Below are 21,417 nucleotides of genomic sequence, written 5' to 3'. Positions count from 1 at the left end.
GGGTGCCCAGCCCAACCTGTGCCCACTGTCATGCCCAAAGGTCTCCCCGAGTGTTTGAGTGGGATGGAAGGTCTCCCCAGGTTTGGTGGGGACGGAAAAGAGCAGCAGATGTTTCGTGGACCTCATGAGAGAAACCAGGAGCCCAAGATGGCCAGAGCTGTCATAGGGGCTGAGGCCCACAGTGGGGCTTGAGTCAGGGCTCCGACCGGAGCTGGGGAGCCAGGCCGGAAAAGCGCAGGCACAGGGTGGGGGGCTATGGGGTCAAAGGGATGGATGGATGCAGGCCCGACTCTGCAGGTGCCAGCCGTGTGTGTCCCGGGGGCTTCTGTGTGCCATCCTGCATGAATGGAAAGCCCTGTCTGAGCCGGGCCGGGTGGGCGGGCCCCGGGCCACGCCGGCAAACAGATGCAGGGACGCGGGCGGACCGCAGAGAAGCAAGGTGGGCCCTTTATTGGAGAACTTGTCACAGACACACAGACACATGCAGCCCCTGGCAACCCCAGCCTGGCCCAGAAACAGCCCCAGGCCTGCAGCAGCTGGCGCGGGCCCGGAGGTCTGCCTGCCGGGGAAACGGGTGGACCCGCCCAGCATTGACCAGCACCGTCCCTCCGGCTGGGGCCGCCTCGGCGCCCTCGGGAGCAGAGCCAGCCCTGGGCGGGGGGACGGTGCGTGGGGGAGCCCAAGGTCTGAGGGGGCTCAGGGGAGGCTCCCAGGCCCCACCAGGCCGTGGCCCTCCTTCATGCTTGCCTTTCCTTTCTCCTGGCTGGGCCACGATCCCCGGGCCACAGGGACAGGTCCAGGGACCGGGTGGGGGGCGGGGCTGGGGAGGCCTGGGCTGGGTGGGTGCTGCCTGCTGGGGCCCGGTTAGTACCACGCGGCAGCAGGGGGCCCTACTGGCCAGTCCAGGAGGGGTGAGGCTGCCGTGTCTGGGGTGCTCACAGGAGAAAGAGGAGGAAGGGTGGGTTCGAGGGCTGGGGCTGGATGGCGGGAAGGTGGGGGCCAGGCCGGGCCCCTGGGGCTGTCCTGGGGCTCAGGCTGGTGCCTCCAGGGCGCGCACGTGCACGCTGGGCAGGCAGAACCAGGAGGGCGGCAGCTCCTTGCTCGCGCTGTCCTGGTGGAAACGGATGTGGAGGAAGAAGTCGCCCGTGTAGAGGAAGAGGAGGGCTCCCAGGCAGGCCGACTGGCCTGCGGGCTGCACCTGTGGGAGGAGGGACAGATGTCAGCCGGGGCAGACCAACCCCAAAGCCCCCAGGAGACCCGTGGGCCTGCCTGGAAACAGGGGCAACAGGGGAGGGGAGGCCCTCCCAGGGCTTCCCTGCTGTGCCTCCTCGAGCAGGTGGCTGCCCTCTCTGAGCCGTCGCTCCCAGCATCGGAAGGAGCACAGCACGTCCCTCCCCGGGCCACGTCGGGGTTGAGACAGGCTGGGGCGTGGCTGAAATGAGGTCGTTTCTGCGTGTGATCGGGGCTTGGCTGAGGGCTGTGCTGTGCGGACATCACTGCGGGCCCTGCCACGGCAGGCCAGGAGCACGGACTGAGGGTGCCAGGGGCGGGGACGGCAGCAGGTCTGACACCATCCTTGGCCACCTGCAGCTGCTGTGTCTCCTCAGCAAGCTTCTAGGCTGTTCCCACCGTCCCGGGTCCCAGCCAGGACCTGTGATGTCCTGCGGCAACTTGGGTGAATGAGGGTCAGCACAGACAAGCCTGGGCTCACCCACCGCTGAGCCCTCCACCTGGGGGGGCCTGGGGACAAAGGGACAGTGACCACAGGGGTTGCACGGGTCTCGCAGACTGCCACGCACCGCGTCCAGGTGGAGGGTGCCAGAGCCCACGAAGGAGACGGCGCCGTGCAGGTCGTAGTTGCGTGCCCCATTCTGGTGGTCCTGGAAGGGCGCCACAGTGAGCGCGAAGGGCCCCACGCTGCGCGGGCTCCGGTTGGTCAGCCGCACCTCCAGACGCACGGGGTCGCCCACCCGGCAGGCCGCGGCCTCACAGTCACAGGGCTGTCCGTCCACCAGCACATCTGCAAGGGACAGGACACGGAACTGTCAAGGGCACTGCCCCGCTGGCCTTGCGCCCCTGTCTGTCCCCCGTTCATTGTCCCGTTCACTCCCTCCCCCTTCCCACACCAAGGCAGCCACCCCGTCTGTGCAGGCTGGGTGCTGGGCACAGACGCGTGGCCCAGTCCTTGCTGTGCTGCTGTGCAGGCTGGAGAAGACGGGTGTGGACACCAGAGCTGTCCCCCGGAGGGTCTGTGCCATGCCGGAGGGGCCCGGGGTCAGCTGGGGTCTCCCATGCTCCCTGTCCGAGAAGGCTGGCTGTGGCCATGGCCCACGGCAGAGAGAAAAGCCAGGAAAGAGACTCAGAACCAGAAGGCAAGAATGTGGCAGGGGCTGTCGTGGCGTGCCTGCAACCTGGCTGGGCCTCTGCCACACACACTTGCACAGTGGCCTGCCCAGAGTCCCCCAGGGAAGGCTGGGCCCTCCCTGGGGCACCAGAGAGGTGACAGGACGCTAGCTGGGGAGAGATCTGGAACTTGAGCAGCAGAGCGGGGATGGGGGGGTGGAGTGTGGGGGAGAAGGGGGTGGGGGTCGGTGGACTGGAAGGTGCTGTGCCAGGACCCCCACTCCTCTCAACCTCCCAGGACGTCCCTGCAGGATGGTGGGAGGGGAGGTCTGGGGGACCCCCTTGGAGGCCCGGGTAGGATTTGAGAATGAGACGCATCCTTGGGAGAGGCAGACGAGGGGAAGCTGGCTTGGAGGAGAGGCCATGAGGTCAGAGGCAGACACTGGAGGCCCAGAGCTGAAAGAGCAGGAAGCAGCACCCGCCCCGCCCCCCCCAGCCTCTGTAGGGGGCCAAGCCCAGTCAACACCTGGTCTGCAGACCGGGGAGGGTGCCAGTGCCCGTCGGGTGATGCTCACAGTCCGCAGTCCCCTTCTCATGGCGGCTCTACCACCAACATGGCCAGGCAGGAGGCCTCCGGCTCATGGACCCGACCGTGGAGGTCAGGGAGGGGGGCCCACGGCCACGTTGTGACTTTGCGTCACCTGCTGCTAGCTGTGTGGCTGCAAGGGGCTGACCTGAGCCCCGCCAGCCTGCCTCGGCTGCCCTCTGGGTGTCGTGTCCACAGGTGGACCACAGGACATGTCCTCCTGCCTGGCAGCCGCTTCCACCAGGTGACGGCAGGGAAGACCCTCCCACCCAGCCACTGGGGGCGCCCTGGAGCCCGTGGGAGGGGGCTGATTCCTCACTGGGGTCCTGGAGACACAGGATTGGAGGAAAGTTGGGGGTGGCCTGCCTTGGGGGGGCAAGGAAAACCCTCCCTGCAGGGACGTGCTCTCCTGGGCGGGGACGGGGCTTGCTCTCTCCAGCTGACCTTGCGCAGCCAGGCCAGGGACGGGAGTGAGAGAGTGTGTGTGTGTGTGTGTGCGTGTGCGTGTGCGCGTGCACACAAGAGAGATGGTATGAGAGTGCGTACACGGGCGATGCGTGTGTGTGTGTGACTGCGGGGGACAGTGGGTGTGAGCATGTGTGTAAGTGGGAGTGTGTGGTGTGTATGTGTGAGAACACGTGTGTGTGATTGAGAGCATGTGTAGGGTACACGTGTGTGGGAGCAGAAGCGTGCATGCGTGTGGACGGGGGCGGGGGCACGCCGGGAACTGCGGGTGGGCAGAGGCCCGAGGAGGCACCTGGGGACGGCTCTGGATGCCGCTGGGCGGGGGGTGGAGAGGGGCTGCGGGTCCAGAACCACCCAGCACGTGTGCCCCCAAGTCCATTCTTCCAGGAAACCCTGAGATCAAGTCTCCCCTCACCAGATTTCGTTTCTTTAAAATCACAAGCTTTTATAACACATTATATAGAAAGTTTGGAAAGTCCATTGAGATAAAGCTAATTTTCTAAGTGCCCCCCCGCTGGCCAGCCCTTCCCCCAGCCAACGTTTGGCCTCTTGGTGACGACTCTCCCTTCGCGTCCCCCCCACCCCACACCCCGTGCGTTCACCGCCGTGGCCTGGCGGCTGGCGCTCTGGGACCATGAGAACAGAAGCACGGTCCACACGCGGACATTTTAGCGAGAATGTTTTCAAAGGCGGCAGAGGATTCCGTTAGAGGAACAAACGGTAATTTACCCACCCGAGCCCCGGGAGGTCGTGCGCACTGTTTCCGTATTTAAATAACCCCAGTGCGCGGGTTTTCACACCGAGCTCCGTCTAAATTCCTCCCTTGCGCCCCGCGGACACGATGTCACGAACGGAACTCCTGGCACAGGAGTAAGAGCGTTTCTAAGAGGGTCAGCTTCTGGGGCCGCCAGCCCCTCGCCGCATCCCCACCTTCCCAGGAGGGAAACCTCCCCGACGCCCCGCATCACCTCCCCTGGGCTCCTACCCCTGCCCACAGGCTGTGTGGACGCCGACCCACCACGGGGCAACAGCCATCCACTCCAGCATCCTCCGCCGACCCTCACCCGCTCCGAGCGCCTGCAGCCGAGGTCACAGGACCCCGGAAACGCATCTCCGTCCCGCGCTATAGGCAGGCTGCGGCCATAGGGGCGCAACGGGGTGCTTCCCTCCTGGCCCGGACGGGGGCCCTCCACCAAGCGCAGGCACAGGCTGGCGGGCACAGCGGGCCTCGGTCACGTCTGCTGAACAGTGAACCAGGCACCGTCTAAGCCTCTTGAATCAGACGGGAGAATGAAGGGAGCAGGTGTCGGGCGCCTCGGCTGCTGGTTCCATTAAGGGAAAGATACGATTATGTGCAAATCAGCCAAGGGTGGCTGGCTCATTACGTCTCTGCTCATTTTTTTCCTTGCAGAGAACTGCGTGCATTACTCGCTTGCTAGGGCAGCTGAGGACTGGCCTCTGGCTCGCAGCGGAGCGGCTCCCAGCCCACCTGTTGGTTAACCCTTCCCTGGCCACCAGCTCCCGGGCAAGGGGGAGAGGAGACATTGCTGTGTGCGCAGCTACCGGCAGTCACCTTCCCTTGGCACTCCCTTGAAGGAGCAGGGATCTGTGGCCTTGAGGCCAGGCCAGGGCGGAAGGGGTGGTGGACGTGCCCGAGCTAGGCAGGGGGGATCCCATGATCCTACCTCAGAGGCCTGGGGTAGGGCCAGAGGACCAGAGAGAGGGCATAGGACCCAACCAGGCCTTCCCTGCCCTGGTCTGAGGGGAGCACTCCCCTTGGGCCCCCAGATCGCTGGCTCTTCCTTGGAGCTGTGACGGCTTGCCCCCCAGGGGAAGAAGGGGGCGGCTCTCTAGAGTGGCAGAACCACCCCACCTGCCACCTGCCGTGTCTTCACGCACAGGGTAACAACTGTCCCAGGGCAGCCTGGCGCGAGTGCTGAAGTCCTGCATCCAGGAAGCCCTGGGTCCCAGGAAAACGGGACAGCCGGCACCCAGAATGACCACCCACCACACTGGAGCATTTCTGTGCTCAGAAAGCAGCCGTTTCCTCCCTTTCTGCAGGCCAACATCTCAGATCAGGTCCAAGGACCCAGAACAGCCCACATCACTCCTGTCCCAGCCGAGTGGAGCACGGGGCTGTTGTTCCCTGCGCGAACGACGGCGGGCTCCCTGAATCGAGGAGGGTGCCACGGGTGGTCTCTCCTGGGACCCGTAGGGTGCTGGTTCAGAAATCTGGGGAAGACACGCCTCCGGGTGCCGGGGTTGCTGGAGATGCTAGCTGTGCTCGGGGTGGGGGGGCTCGGCCCCCCATCGGCACGGCCGCTCCAGCGCACCCCCTGCTGGGACCAGTTCCCTTCTCTGGTTCTGGACCGGACCAGCCGTGTCCCATCCTGGGCAGAGAGCCCCGCGGAGGGTCGGGGAGCAGCAGCTCAGATCAGAGAACAGGCCTGAGCGGGCCACCAGCGGCTCAGGAAACCCACTAGGAAGGAGCTGGGAATGAAGAATTAAACTCTTCTCAGAGGCGAGCTGTTTGGGAGTCATTCCTGCTGTGCCTGAGGGAGGAGAGCCTCCCCTTAGCTGCTTCCCGGTTGGAGTCCCGTCCAAGGCAGCCCCCTGCCCTCTAGATGGGGAAGGTGGGTGCCTTGTCCACGTGCCCACAGCAAGACCGGGACCCCAAGAGTGGTGGTGGATGAGGTCCCACAGCTGCCAGGGAGCTGTGCACAGGGGACCTCCTCCTGGGGGCTGCTCAGGAGTGGAGAGCAGGACACACAGAGCTCAGACTCTGGAGGGTCAAACCTTTCCCCTGGAACCTTCCAGAACCCTGAGTCTGCTTTACTGCCACAGAAGACGGTGAGGTAGACAGACTAATGCCCCCTAAAGGATGTCTGTGTCCTCACCCCTGGAACCTGTGGGACATGTCCCCTCCCTTGACAAAAGGGACTCAGCAGCTGTGATGAGGGGAGGGTGTCCTGGAGTAGCCGGTTGGGAGAGAGGAGGTGAGGGCATCTCAGAGGCCCCGCCTCACACCTGAAGGTCACACCGAAGTCACTCCTGCTTGGCGCCCACGCCCAGTCCATGGGCGCCCGGGGTTAGCAGTCAGCATTCCCGCCTCCAGCTGAGCAGGGGCCAGCTTCCTAGCAGACCTCCCTATGTCCACGCTGCCTGACCTCCCCTTGCCATCCAGCAGTCACAGGGATGGTGTCAAAATGCCACTCAACTGTGTTACTTCCTTGCTTGCTACGCACCTGGCCTACGGCTTCTCTTTACACTCAGAACAAAAGGGAGGTTCCTTCAGATTTTGGCCACTGAGCCTGGCTTCCAGGGCCCTGCACAGCCCCAGTCGGGCTCCCCCGATCACACAGGCTGCTGTATCCCCCACTTCTTGCTCTAACCACGTGACCTCCCTCCTGTCCCTCTAGCCTGCGCCTGCCCAGCGCATACCTGCCCCAGGGCCTTTGCCCCTGCTATTCTTGCCAGCTTGGCTCTTTCCTCTGAGAGGCCATTTCTGACCACCCAGTGAAGATCCCGCCCACCCCATTACTCTTCCACACCCTCTGTTTTCTTACGGTTCTCGGGTTCTCGACATCTTATCTCTTGTTTACCCAACTGCTTAACTACCAGCTGTGTTCCTTCATCCCTGGATGCTCCAGGAGAACTGGCCCTTGCCTGGGTCCCCAACGCCAGGCCCTGCAGGCACTTGCTCTGTTTGGTACCCGCTAGATAACCAAGCGGCTGAACAAGGGCATGGATATGCTCTGGGCTGCACTTGAACCCCACCCCCGTTCACTGGCTGTGCCCGGCCCCCCTTCTGGCCCCAGGTCACTTGTCTTCAACCTGTGTCTCGGAGGGACCGGGCCAAGGCTGACGTGCCCCATGCAGGGAGGACGTTAGGACCAACCTGCCGCTGCCCGGCTCTGGGTCCGCGCCCTGCAGGCCAGACTTCCCATGGAAGATGTTATTTATGCGAAGAATCTCACATCGTGAGAATTCTCCCGGGAGCGGATTAGTCTCTTCCCTCAAAGCATTAAATCGGGCCGGTCCACCTTCTCCCTCCGCCCCCAGGCCTGCTTCTCCTTCACTTTTAATACCAGCCAGAGTCACGGACTTAATTTTGTCTGGCTCAGAATTCCTCCTGAAGCCGCTGCCCCGTTTATGCTACAGCACGTCCCTGGGCTCCGGCAGAAGCACCTGCTAAAAATAGAAGCAGAGAGGAGGGAAGGGCCCTGGGGGGCCGCACTGGAGAGGCCCGAGGAGAACAGAAGCCGCCCGAGCTGGCCTGCGTTTTGGCCAAGGGCAGCCACTGTTGGGTGGGGGCTCGGGTGGGGAGCCAGCCATGAGGACGGGGGACAGGGATGCGCCCTGGGCGGAGGTAGGGGTCTTGTCCTGAACCCTCCTGCCGGTGTCTTACTCATCGGCCAAGCCGACGGGCAGCCTCATGTCCCTCCTGGAGGCCACACACGACAGGTGGGGCTGTGGCGTAGGGACACGGAGATGTGGGGAGCTGATGGAGCGGCCGGGGCCCAGGCCCAGGGCCTGCCCCCGCTACCCGGCTCTGTGGGAGCCTCACCCCAGAGAGCTTGCTGTGGGCCAGCGAGGTAAGCATGGGCTGCTCCCGTGTCCCCAGCAGGGGCTTCCCGGAGGAGGATGCCTAGATCCATAGCTGTGAGAACCTTCTGGAATCCCAAGCCCTTAGCTTCCGCTGCGCCTGGAGCTCAGGACCAGATGGCTGGGGCTTAGTGTGGGATCCTCTTCTCCCACGCATAGCAGAGACTAGGGGCCTGGCAAGTCTGAGGCCACCCGTGATCACGGGGCCAGACTCTGGGACAACCAAGAGCCGAGAGCATGGCTGCAGGTGAGAGGCAGGGCCGAGGCAGGGTTTACGGAGCCGGTGTCGGGGGTGGCCCATGAGGAGCCGATCCTGAGGACAAGGAGGTCAGATGATCCGGCTGGGCCTGTGGGGCCAGCAGGCCAACAGGTGTCTGCCAGCCTGCTCTGTGCAGAGGGTAGGCGAGGGGTCAGGGGCAGGTGCGAGCTCCGGGCAATCAGGAGACGCTGCTCAACAGCTGTGAACAGTCCTGGAGGTTCTAACCTCCAGGAGACTTCTCGCAGGACAACTTCCCAGCCTAGCTGTACCCTGAGCGTCTGCTTTTCTGGGCCCGGCGTGGGCTCAGCATCCAATGTGGACGCGTGTGTGCCCACAGCCGCGCTCAGCGGGGGCAGCAGAGAGGAGCAGAGAGAGCAGGGGCAGAAGCTGGGGCAGGACCCCCTGGTGGAGCCGGTCTGCACAGCGGCACAGCGTGCTCCTCCGAGGGGGAAGGGAACACCTAAAATACCAGCCCGCCCCAAGGTCATGCAAATCGCCTTCATCGGCAAAGAGGGCCGGTTTTTTGCCCCTCTGGCTTATCAGACAAGCTATGTGCTTCTCCCTTAGGTCAAGATTCCCGAGGCCAGCTGAGCCCAGACTCTGCACGTGGACACTGCCCTGCCTCAGCCCCAGCCCCAGCCCAACCCTCCTCCCTTTGGTGACTGTAAGAAACCGGCAGCCCAACAGACTTCCAGAGCAAATGTCTGATTTTGGATAAAGCGTCGTAAAGATGGGATAACCACGCAATAGAAATTAATCCAGCGAAGACCCAGGAACAGCCCCACTGAGCCAGGTTTGAGAGGCTCTGCCCAGCCACCTTCAGGGAAAGCACCCGTAAACGTCAAACCTCACAAGACACATGCATTTTTCTGGCCAACATAAATGTGGGGCGGGCCTAAACTGGAGAGTCACATTGGATTCAGGCGAGGCTTGGGGATTACTAGAGAAGCTCTGTCACTTTTTAAGCAAAGCAAAAGAAATTCAAGCGGAAAAACAAGCAAAGCCTGGGACGTGAGGAGAGTGGTACGGCGAGGGGACCCAGGGGCCCCGTCCTCCCTGGTGACGGCACCAGCTGGCAGGCCGTCCCTGGGAAGAAGTCACAGGCAGATCCGGTAGGAGCCCCTGCAATGTCCAAGCATCCGGTAAAAAGTGGACAACCTCCTCCAACGCCAACATGACAGTAACCGACGTGCTTCCTTCTTTACCAATGAGAGCCGGTAACCGATCTTTTCTCTCTGGCTGACAGGAAGCCCAGCGCCAATGGGGCAGCAAACCAGAGACCCACTCCGGCCCTCCGCAAGCTGCCTTGCGGTCTCCACGCATGTGCGCACACACACACACTCTCTCTCTGTCTCTCTCTCACACACTGTCACACACACACACACTCACACACACCCTCTTCTGCAGGTCTTGACCGATTATGCCAAAAAAATGCAGTTTCCCTAAGTCTGGACATTTTAGTTTTAATTTGGCTACTTTTCTGCATATTGAGGGAATCTGGAGAAGAGACGGGAAGCCTGAGCATGCCCAGGAGGTAGGGTGACGGCTCTGGGCAAGGCCTCGTAGGCAGAAAGGCAGTGGACATCTAGGGGAGGGGGCAGCAGAATGCACAGCCCCCCTCACTCTTCCCCACCCCCTGCACCCACTCCGTGAGCCCACCCCCACCCCCACCGCCCCTCCCCTGCTCACAAGGCCATGCCCTCGGGGAGCAGGCTCAGAGACAGGCAGAGGTGACAATGACTGGCAGGACGAGGTCTGGCTCTGTGTGCCCCAGGACCACCGTGAGGTTTCTGGGGAGCCCAGCACAGCCACCAGGCGCCCCCGGGTCGCAGGGCCAGAACGCGGCTCTGCCTGCCTGGTCGGCGACCGTCCAGGGTGTGCGCCGTGTGAGGCCGGAGCTCTGCTCTCAGTCCACCAAATGGCACGCGTGTAAGCAGTTCCTGAGGTAGCTAATTAGTTCATAAAGCAGAATCCCTCCTCCCGGCAGCCAGGGAGGGAGCCCGTCCGAGGCCACATGCGCGATCACCCGCAGGTGGAGGGCAGCTCCCGAGGAGCCGTGCGGCTCTCCTGGGTAAGTAATTTACTTTTACAACTTTTCATTAAAGATTAAAGGGAATTAAATAAAAATTAAGGTGAGCTGGAATTGCAGGGGAGGCCGGCGTGGCTTGGAGCACTCGCGGACAGACTCTTGGCCCCGAGCACCACTGCCAGCCCGGCACAGGGCGTCACTAGCACAGGAGGGGCCCGGAGGGCGCCCACGCCCCCGGAAGACTGCCCTGGGCTGTGTCCTGGCGTGGCTCGTGCCTGTCTGTGCACCGTGGTGAACATGGGCAGAGACGCTTGGGTCCGGGGTCCCATCTCCCCGACACCCTCCACGGCTTGGGGGCTGGGCTTCTCGGCTGAGCTCAGACGCCGAGTGGAGGGCTGGGCTGAGCCCTTCAGACCCCAGAGCGTCCGCTCTCTCATCGGAAGGCGGGCACGATGCCCCGCACCCAGCCAGAGGTTTGGCACGCAGAGTAGAGAGGATGCGCCCAGCAGGGCCGAGCTCGGAGCCTGCCAAGCAGGGGGGCTGGGATGAGGGGCCCAGCAGCTCCGAGCGTACTGCCACGGCCCCTTCAGTCCCAGAGATTTGAACCCAGGTCTCCCCGCCTCCAAAGCCGGGACAGGTCCCTTCCCTGAGGGCTCCGTGCTGACGGGGGCATTCGCAGCCGTCTGTGTCCCCCCTGCCCTCTGTGCTGGGCTCCTGGGGCCCTCTCCTGGGCACACAACCCCCGCCCTGCATCACAAGGCCCTGCTCACATGTCCCCTTCACCAAGGGAGCCTTCCAGAGGTTGCCAGCCTGTTCCCTTCCTGCCGGGCCCACCAGCAGACCTCAGCCGCTCGGGTGGCGAGCGTGAACAGGGGACGGAGTGAGTCTGGGCTGGGGCACCGGAGGGGAAACGATGTCTCCCGAACTCGGCCCACAAACACGTGCTCCTACCATCCCCTGCTTCCCATCAAGACGGAGAGTGGGGCGCGGAGTCTCGGGGGAGGCCACGGGGAAGGCGGGGCCCTAGAATGGGCAGAACTGGGATCCCCCATGAATTCCAGAAAGCCCCCCCCCCAAAAACAGCACAAAACCTAAATATAGGAAGGCTGGTGTTCGGTCCCTGAAATCCGGCTGTTTCTCACCATGCTGAGTGGTGACAAGTACAGGCCTGGAGCGCCCCCGGGACCAAGCTCCCAGCACTCGGAAGGAAACGTGGGAGCGCGGCTTGGAGCTGACAGGCCCTGGGTCCCCGTTCCTGCCCATTGGGACAGGGAACACCCTACCCTGGCTCATCAGGGACAACCTCTGGTAAAGCCTCCCCCTTCCGACGCCTCGACTAACACACGCGCGTCAGCCCACGGGAGATATACCGGGAGGAAAGAGGGGCAGAAAAATGGGAAATCTGCCTGCTGGCCGGTCGCGTTAGGCAGAGCCCTCTTTCTGAGCACAGCAGAGAATTTAAACTGACTCCTCTGTCGGCGGGCAACGTCTGCACCTTCTCGATCACTCAGTTTTCATCTGGTTGCAAGCCTTTCTACATAAAGCAGGTCCCCGCCACCCAGGAAGCCCCCGCACTACCTCCGTGACGCAGTGCCAAGCCCAGGACCTGCTCTCCTGCGGCCCGGGTCACACGCCAGCAACCTGCAGGCCCTCCTCTCTGGTGACCGGGCACAGCAGGGTCAGGCGGTGCAGGAAACGGTCGACACGGGCTGTGTGCTGTTCTGCCCGGGAGCCCGCCCGCCTCGCCTTCCAGCTCAGCCTCCCTCCACAGGGAAGCTGCCCACCTGGTCCAGTGCCAGGGTCCCTGCACCTGGCACTCTGCACTGGCCTGGGGGATGCAGCTCCCGAGACCTGGGGCTGGGCGCCCCCACTGTTCCCCAGGGCCCAGCATGGCCTGTGTACGTGGGGCCTCCCACCATGATTTGCGGGCCTGCCCCGGGCCGCACCAAGGAGACAGGACTCTGGACTCAACGTCCAGTGGGGGAGACGGCAAAGCAGAAAAAGAAGGGCTTCGAGAGAGAAGCGATGATTCCAGAGTATTGCAGACCAAGCTGAAGGCCGCCTGCCTCTCCTGGTCTGTGTCGCCCTCCCCCGGTGCCCTGTGACCCCACCCTGCCCGCAGCCATGCGCAATGCCCCTCAAACCCTGCTCATTGCCAACTCCTGCTGGTCTCTTCAAAACTCAGCTCAAGCAGCACCTCCTCCAGGAAAACCACCTGTTCTACACCCAGGCCAAACTAGCTCCTCGTCACGCGGTGCACGGACCCGCCTCAGGAGTCTTCTGTGACAAGCTGCCTCTGGTCGAGACTTGCTCTGTGAGGGGACGGGCCCAGGACTCACTCACCGTGCCGACTGAATAACGAACTCAGCGATCTACTGCTTGCTGTGTGACCTGAGGTAACTCACTTAACCTCTCTGAGCCTCTGCTTCCCTGCCCGCTCCAGGAGAGAGAAGAGCCAGATGCTCTCAGAACAGGCTGTCACTTCCCAGCACTCGTGCCCGGGCTCAGCCCCGCAAGGTGACCGTAGGAAGCTGGGCATGACCCCTCGTTCCGCTGAGCCACAGCCCTACGTGTCCTGCTGTGGTCGCTGGACACGGTGCCTGGAGCCGTCCCCCCGCCCCCCTCCACACGCAGCCTGGGCCTGACATCTGGCTGGTGCTTGGCCCACGTTCATGGGTCAAACAGACTCTAGAACAACAGCAGCCAGAGTTCCCCCCAGAACCGTGGCGTCCTGGAGCACACTGTCCGTCAGGGAGGACGGGCCCCAGAAGAGCCTTCTAAGCGGCCCAAGTGACCAAATCCCAGGGTGGTGGTGAGCTTGCTGCCCTGCAGGTAACCGGGAACAGGGTTGGAGCTGCCCCTGCCACGAGAAAGCTGCCCCTTCGAGCCACCGGCAAGCACCGCCCAACCGAGTTCGCACCACCTTTGGAAGGGGAATGAGGGGTTCACAGGGATACGGACAGGAGACGGGGTGCCTCACTTTCTGCTTCCCCCAGGGCCTGGGGGAGCTGCCAGCATTGGGGGAGACTGAGGCCTGCACACACCCAAGGTGAGGGGCCCACCCCACCCCACCCAGGGTGAAGGGGCCGGATAGTGCAGGAAGATATCGCAGGGGGACGTCGGAGCAGAGAGTCTCAGGGTTAGGTGCCCCAGGTGTCCCACTGTGGCAAAGGCGGCATGCTGGTCCCGAAGGCCCTCATCGGAGCTGCTCCTACCGACCAAGGCCCGGAGCGTGCTCCCAGCTCCCAGGCTGAGCTTCTCTGACGAGTGCTGGCCATCCCAGCAGCTTCCGAGAGCAGGAAGTGTGCGAGATTCCGAGTCTCGCTGACGAAGGCCTGTGCCACGCGAAGGAGCGTGGACGTACCAAGTCGCAGGGGGACGTCTCCCTGGGGCCCCGGCCAGCTACAATCTGCCATTCCCCTTTGGCCCCTCCACCCCAGCAGTCAGCAGCCCAGAGGAGACATGCCCTCAGGCTGCAGCCCCATGCTACTGGCTAGGTCCTCCTGGGTTTGCAGAGGAGCATGGGGCGAGGGGTACCCCTGCACTGCGCAGTCCCCAGGGCTGGGCAGCCCAGAGCCAGAGAAGAAGGAACTTGACAGGGTCCATAGCAAGCACGTAGCCTTCCGCTCTCAAGGACAGCCCTCTCGCCCCCCTCCAGGGCTGCGTGGCTTCGGAGAGGCCAGAATCTAGGGGTCCCGGGATCACCCCAAGGGCCCGAGGGATGTGTCCTGGGGGGTCACTGGGACCGCAGCTGTCCACAGGGTGGCCAGCCCAGCACAAGCAGGTGGCGTGCCCTGGAAGGTGCCACTCTAAGCATCAGTGGCTGCCGTACGTCACACAAGCACTTGCTCCTCCCCCCTGTCCTCGGGCCAACAACGCAGGAGAGCTCTGCCCCTCCAGCAAGACCGAGACCAGCAGGACCAGCGCTTCCCGGGTGAGCGCTGTGCGAGATGTCAAGACTGTCCTGGCGGAGACGGCTCCCGTTCCCGTGACCACAGACAACACACCCAGGCAGGGCCGGGACTAGAGCTGGCTCGCGCCAGGGTTGCCCTGGGGGCGGGGCCAATGAGCCCTGCTGGGCGGCCGTCACGCCGCCTCGGTCTCCCCGTCTGTAGGATGGGATGGGGGGCCTGCCGGGAGGGATGCTGGACAACAAAGGGCCCCAGAGCTGGGCGCCGGCAGCTCAGCTGGGTGAGCATCCGACGGTCGTTTCGGCTCAGGACACGATCTCAGGGTTGTGAGATCGAGCCCTGCTTGGGCTCTGTGCCGGCCGTGAAGCCCCCTCAAGATCCTCTCTGGCTCTGGCCCTCCCCACCCTCTAGATAAAGAAAAGGGCTATGGAGCTTCAGGATGCCGTGTGCGCGCAGGCCCGTGTGAGCGTGCCGTCCGCTCCCAGAGCTGGGTCCCTCCCCGGAAAGCCCTCCCCACTGCAGCCTGGCCACCCTGGCTGTCACTGCCAGCCCCTGCTGTGTCCCCACACACTGGGAGCCCCAGAGACAGGGCCCGAGGCTTGCTCTTCTCTTGGCCAGCAAACGCCTGTGAATGAGGGCGTGTGTGAGAGGGAAGGGGCCGGTTCCTTCCGGAGCCGCTGTCCGCCTCCCCGCTCCCCGTCTCCCTGCAGCCGCTGCCTCCGTCGCCACAACAGGATATGAACACCCACTCTTTCGAGGCTCCCTGTGCACTTGGCACTGTTCTCATTGCCGTGGACGGATTACCCCATGAAGCCTCACAAGGGCCCTCTGAGGCTCATGGGACAACCCACCCACGCCACTGTCCGTCTTGCTGCCGCCGTTTTACAGATGAGGTGCACAGAGGTTATGTCACCTGCCCGAGCCGAGATTCAGCCACCGAGCTCGCACGCCTTGCTTCCGTGTGAGTTCACCTGTGCCCTGCAGCAGCGGCCGGGAACACAGACTGGACAGATTGCCCCGTGGACACAGAGGAAGTGAGTGTACCGCCAGCACAAGAGCCTAGAGCCCCTCCGCCGGGCGGCCGGGCTGGGGCCCTGCCCGCTCGGAGGCTTGCAGGGAGCCAGACTGGGTGGGGAGGGGGGAGGCCTTGTCAAGAGCAGGCCTGGCCCGGGGCCTGCGGGGCTGCAGAGGCCTCCCTGAGGAGCGACCGCCCTGCTCCCCCAGAGCTGACCAATACACCATGGGAAACGAGTCCAGCCTGTCCGCCCCGCAAAAGGTTACAGGTTGCCCACCCGCTCTGCGACCTGGCCTTGCATTTGAGAAGTCTGGCCCGATTCTGTCGGATGTCAGTCTGAAAACCATGGCATTTCTCAGCTGTGAATGACCAGGAGCCCAAACTAAACAGAACACATCTTTGTAGGGGTCCAGAGGCCATGGATGCTCAGGGGTCAAGACCACAGCCCCTGGCCCTGACCACAGTGTGGCTCTCAGACAAGGCCGGCCCTTCCGGAAGCCGGGTCACCCGGAAGCACCCTTGCTCCGGGCATCAGGGCCTCCACTGGCTCTTGCTCATTTCTCGGCCTCCGCGCACTGCCCAACTGCTTCCAACAACAGTGTGGAACCCCCGGCCACAGGCCTGGGCTTCTGCTTCTTTGCTTCCCAAAGCTGCTGACCGTGGCTGTGTGGCACCCTCAGCTAACATGACCCTCACGGCTTCTCTAACCTGCCCAGCTTTGGGGCTCCCGGGTCCACAGTCTGGATACTTCCTCCTCCATCTCCACAAACTCAACCAACACTAGACCACATGTCGTCTGTCTGTCCCTACCCCCCCACCCAACCAGGTACCCACACACTCACCCCTCATCACCCACCTACTCACCCTTCCACCCCCCACCCGTCTATCCGTCTACCTACCATCCATCGCTCTATCCGCCATCCATCCGTCCGTCGGTCCGTCCATCCCTTTCTCCCTCCCTCTCTCATTCACTTTCCACTGTATTTCTCAATTTCATTTTTCTCCTTTACTAATTTATTCTGTTCTTCCTTCAGGAAAACACCCCCAGTGCCTGCTGAACTCTCATTAACTCTTTAGGGCCTAAACCCACAAAGGTCTCCAACACGAGCCTTTCCTATTCCTTCCAGACTTTTCCACGCTTCCCTGGGGCCTTGATCGTGCGTTTACTGGGCTGTCTGAATCAAACAGGCCACACTGACTTACCTCTGACATCTCTTTGTCCTTGGCCCTGTGGCAAGCCTCTCGTTTTAGGTGATCCAGAATCCTCACTTGGAACACAGACTGCAGGCGGTCCTAGGGATGCCGGAGCGTGCCTGCGGCTCGCACGCCGCCGAGCTGGACCGCGTCAGCCGCTTCCCTTACACCGTGTCCTACCGGCTCACACGGTGCTGCTCGTCTGTGGGTCGGGCCATCACCGCGGGTGGAACACGGTCGCATTGTTTGACCTCCCAACCCCATTTCTTGGCACTTAATAGGCATTCAACAAATATTTGCCGCATCGAACTGACTTCATCACGCCAAGTATGAACCCTCAAGCTGAGACCTACAGAGAGAGCCGCTCTGGAGTGCTCCGGTTCATCTGGCTCGGGGGGCCCACGCGGGCAGCCACCCCGCGGGCGGCACAGCCAAGGCTTCCCCGGCTCTCTGGGCCTCAGGGTCTGCTGTGAGATGAGGCGGTCACCAGCGACCCCCAGAGCCCTTTCTGACTGGCTGGTCTCAGCCATCTGCTCACCAGCACACGCCACCATAGACTCACGGATGGCCTCAACCCCAGACGCCTACAGCACCCCCAAGAGGGACAGACAGCCCTGATGCCCCCAGGAGCGCGGACAGTCTGGCGGCTGCTGTCACCCGCACAGGCGCTGCTCTGGGGTGCGGCCTTCATCCCGCAGGGGCTGGCAGTGCTCCCTGCACACAGCCCCCACCGGAGGCAGCCTTGACTTGGGGGCGTTGTTCCACCCCCTCTCCAGGTGGCCCACGTCCAGTGCCTGGCTGACATGAGGTACTGAGACCCAGACTCTTCACCCCAAGGAGTCACCACCTCTTCTCCAGAGCTCTCCTGGGATCAGCGGAAACTTCTTGGGACGGCACCTCAGCCCGGCTTCTCCCTGCACCAGGAGTGCTCCCTCCCTGTGTCCCGCAGGACCCCACGAGCCAGTCTCCACCCTGGTGCGGGACACAAGCCGAAGGTACAACTACCTCCCCTCCTGCTCTCATAAAACCAGCCTTCCGTTTTGGCTCAGAGACTTAAACCCTGGCTGGACATCCTTCCAAGCCTCTGTTACCTCATCTGTAAAACAGGCCACAGCACTAAGTACACACAGCACCCGTGACGATCCCACGAGGTGAACCACAGGAGCTCCACCTTGCACGGCACGGTCACTGCCTGGGGTCCCGGAAAGGGCCGGCAGGGCCACCTGCTTTGGCTTTCAGGGGCCAGCGGAGCAGGGGTGAAGGGATGGCCTCCGCCTGCTGCAGGGACAGCTGGGACGGGGCCGTAGTTTGGCCGAGGAGAGACAGGCACAAAGGGATGGTGAGCGCGTGTCAGCCAGCCCACGTGCACCCTGCTTCCCCGGCTGGCCCGGGGCTGGGGGACCGGCCTTCTGAGCTAGACGAGTCCCGGGCCCTGGAGGACACAGAGCACGGGCTTCAAGGGGCTGGCAGGCAGCTCCGAGTATCGGGCCAAGGTGGCCCGGGTGGCCTCCCTGGGGCTGAGAGTCCTGAGAACTGCCGGGCGCCGGCTCTGGCGGCACCTGTGTGGCACCACCAGGGTGGGGGAGGGGCTCAGTCCAGGTCCTCGTCCACTTCTGGGGCCACTGGCCAGGCTGTGGCCGGTCAGTGAGAGGGAAACAGGGGCAGAGGCACCCATGACCCCTTAGTTATGCTCCCCTTAATTCTATGTTTCCCAAAATTGGCCCAGAGCCACCTGCCTCCAACTGTGTTGGGACAGGGAATGGTGACATTGAACTTCACTCCCGGCCTCCCAGCTCAAGGGGAGGCCCTAGGTTATCCCGTCTGCCGCTCTCTGTGGTCCTGGGCCACAGGAGGCAGGGTCGGGGGAGACCCAGCCTCGTTGATCCCCCTGGCCCTTCCCACATGGCTCCCCAAGGCCCTAGGGGGCACTCGGTGGGCAGGGAGGTGTCCAGACAGATCGCTGTGCTCACATCCGTCATCACGCTCCTATTCAGCACTGGGCAGGGCCTGTTCTTTTCAGGAAGTTTCTTGGGTTACGGGCCCCTAACTGGGCCCCCAGAGGTTGACTGCATCGTGGCAAGGAGGACAAGGCAGGTCTGCCCAGCAGTTTCGTGGGCAGTGGTGCGGCCCGGAACACCCCCCCCCCCCACTATGGAGGAGGCCCAGAATGGGCTGTCTAGGAGGTGACACAAACCAGCCTTCCCTTGGTGGCCCACACTGGGAGGCCAGCCTCTCCCACTCCCCTCTAGTTGTAGGGCCCCAGCCCCCCACCACCCTCACAGTCACCCCTGGCCCTAGACGGGGTGCCTGGTCCCCAACTGACCCACAGACCTCAGAGCAGGCAGGGCCTTGGGGACTCCTGGGGTGGGGTGACCTGGGACCTCAGGGGGCCTGTACCCCCCACCGCCACCAGGAGTATCTCCTGACCATGCGGCAAGCCCTGAACCGTGCAGCGGGGGAGGGTGAGGAAAAGCACAGCAGAGTCCGACAGGGGTGGCAGGACAGAAGTGAGAGCAAACGTGAGGTGACGGAGAAGCTGCCGCGGGCCCTGATGGGACCCAAGGTGTGGGCTGGGGACTGCGGACCTGAGGAGAGTCCAGAGGCGCCGCTGGGAGGGGCCAACAAACAGGGCTCTGGAGCATGCCTCTGTCCGGCTCTGCGCCCTCCACGCTGCTGCGCCAGTTAGGGGGAACCCTGCCCCCGTCTGATCACGGGGCCTGCCCGCAGAATTCCCTCCTGCCTCCTCCCCCTCCTCCGCTCCTGGTCTCTAAACCCCGCCGTCTGCTGACGGGCCGGGGCCTGATCGCCCCCCACTCCCCATGTCTTGACCCCTGCAGGAACCATCCAGAATACCTTTCCTTTCATTTCAACACGTGTCGGCCGTTTTCTCCTTAACAACACGGCTTCCCCATACCCACCGCAAGCCCCGGGTGGGAGGGTTGAGACGCACTTGACCCCGGGCCTGGGGAGGATGGGCAGCCGCTCGACTACGGTGGGCAGGGTGTGGAGGGGCAGCTCCCAGGCCTGGCTTCCAACCCCAGCCCTGCTTCTGGGAGCCCGGGCCACCCGGACCCACACTGCAGGTGTCTGACCTCCGGGCTTCATCTAAACAGAAGGCCTGGCCATGTGTGGATGCGTGTCCGGAGGCTCTGGGTCCCCACGGAAGCCTGCCTTCGGTGGGGAGGGTGGGGCGGGGTTTGGGGCTCGTGGCAGGTGAATACACGCCCTTCACTCTCTGTCCTTGTAATCCCGGATGCGGAGAGCAAAGGGCAAGGAAGAGATCGTGGTAGCAGGAAGATGGGCCGGGAAGGGCCCAGCCTGGTGGAGTGCCAGGGTTCTGGGGACCCCCTGCCTGGTCCTTCTCTCTCCAGGACAGGCAGAGATTGGCCCGGTGTTCAGAAGCCTTCCATAGAGCAGCAGACCAGAGGACGCTGGGTCCTCGGCAAAGCTTCCGACAGACCCTCAGAGGTCCCAGCAGTCAAGAGGGTCTCCTCTTCACTCCTCCCACACCCCAGCCCCTGCTCCCTCTTCTGTGAAGCCCCTTGGACCTGCCCAAGTAGAGCAAGGGGCTCCCGTCGGTCCCCCACGCCAGGATGTGCCTTGCTCTGAGGACAGGCTTGGAGCCCTGACGGCTGGCCTCCTGGTCCGTCATGTTAGCACCAGATCTGCGGGGGCTGTGATCTGTTCCAGGGTCTGCCTGGGCCACACGGGGCCACACGGGGCCCCACTAGCCCCAGCGGGGAGACTCCTGACCGTCAGCCGCTGCTCTGACCGCTGGGGGGACTCAGACAGTGCGTGCTGATAGGATGGAGAAGCGCAGACCCACCCCTTCAGGCTCAGCGCACTTCCCGCTGTGCTGTTGGGGAATTCCGGCAGGTCTGTCCCTATGACACGAAGTAACGCACCTCTTTCCCCAGCCCCGGGCCCTGCATTAAGTTTAGGGTGAGGGCAGGCTCAGCGGCTTTCTTCTCAGGCTGGGGAGTCCTAGGAGAAGCAGTCTTGGCCCAGTTGTAAGATCCAAGCCTCACCCCAGCAGACAGGGCTGAACCTTCTGTAAAATGATGTAGGCCTCATCAGCCGCCTGCCGACGGGTTTCTCATTAACAGAAAATAAAAGATTAGAGACAAAGAAGTCCCCCGGAGATGCAGGCGGGAGGGTGGAGGCAGGGACCAGGCACTTGCGGATCCCCCAGGGCCCGGCATAACTGTTGGCGAGAGAGTCACTTTCTGCACCAGAGACGGGGGACAATACCATGCAGAGGCCATGCCTAAGTCTCGAGGCTGGGGTGTGGCAAGGCCAGAAGATCTGTGTGTGTGACCCCTGACGGGGCCTCCCCTCCCCCCTCCCCCCTCCCCCCGCTGTCTCCCATCAACCTTCACTGTCCACAGCGAAGGCCCAGGGACAGCTGGGAGGGGGCCGCTCGCTCTAAGGGCCCGGCCTGCAGATGCTCGGGAAACGCCAGGTGATGAGCAGAGACCCCGGCCCTCCCGGCTCTGGAGCAGCGGGTGCACGTTGCCTCAACTGAGCGGGGCCCCTGGGGGCTGCCATCTGCCCAGGGCCACTTAGCCTTCCCTAACCAGGCTTGGGAGACAGACGGCTGTTTGCAGACACAGTCTGTTCCTTGGAGAGCTGGGACTGGGGGTGGGGGGCTCTTAACCTGACAACCAGGAGATTTTATTAGGGCTCCAAGCTCCTGTTGGTCTCCTCGGGCAGTCACAGGGTACCCCATCCCACCCTTGGGGGCTGCCGATTGCTCCCAGTCTCCTTGGGTCATCTCTGGTCCGGGTGCTAGTGGGGGACCCTCAGTGGGCTCTGGTTGAGCCCCAGCAGCAGTCCCCACCCCCATGCATGCCCTGGGCCGGGGTCCACCCAGCGTGCCTGGGAGCCATCTCCCTGCCGAGCACAGACCATGTTCTCATGCCCCGGCACAAAGAGGCTGACCCACTGCAAAGGCAGATGGGGGAGGGACAGAGCCTGCACCTGCCTGGCCAGGGCTCGGCGCGGCCGTCA

The 21,417-nt window shown here is 63.4% G+C and overlaps 1 protein-coding gene across 3 annotated transcripts in view; it reads right to left on the bottom strand.

Moving 5' to 3' along the window:
- Positions 1 to 429: 429 nt before the first annotated feature.
- Positions 430 to 21,417, bottom strand: part of TRAPPC9 (trafficking protein particle complex subunit 9) — a 521,456-nt gene continuing 500,468 nt past the window's right edge. For all 3 annotated transcript variants that reach the window (XM_044244893.1, XM_044244892.1, XM_044244894.1), the window contains 2 exons: positions 1,800 to 2,020; positions 430 to 1,198 (listed from right to left, as the gene is read on the bottom strand). In XM_044244893.1, coding sequence (XP_044100828.1) covers positions 1,031 to 1,198; positions 1,800 to 2,020 — 389 coding nt within the window. In that variant the 3' untranslated portion in view covers positions 430 to 1,030. The remainder of the gene's footprint in view (positions 1,199 to 1,799; positions 2,021 to 21,417) is intronic.

This window comes from Neovison vison, chromosome 4, assembly GCF_020171115.1.
Source record: "Neovison vison isolate M4711 chromosome 4, ASM_NN_V1, whole genome shotgun sequence".
Classification (NCBI taxonomy): domain Eukaryota; kingdom Metazoa; phylum Chordata; class Mammalia; order Carnivora; family Mustelidae; genus Neogale; species Neogale vison.
This window is presented reverse-complemented; position numbering and strand designations above follow the sequence as displayed.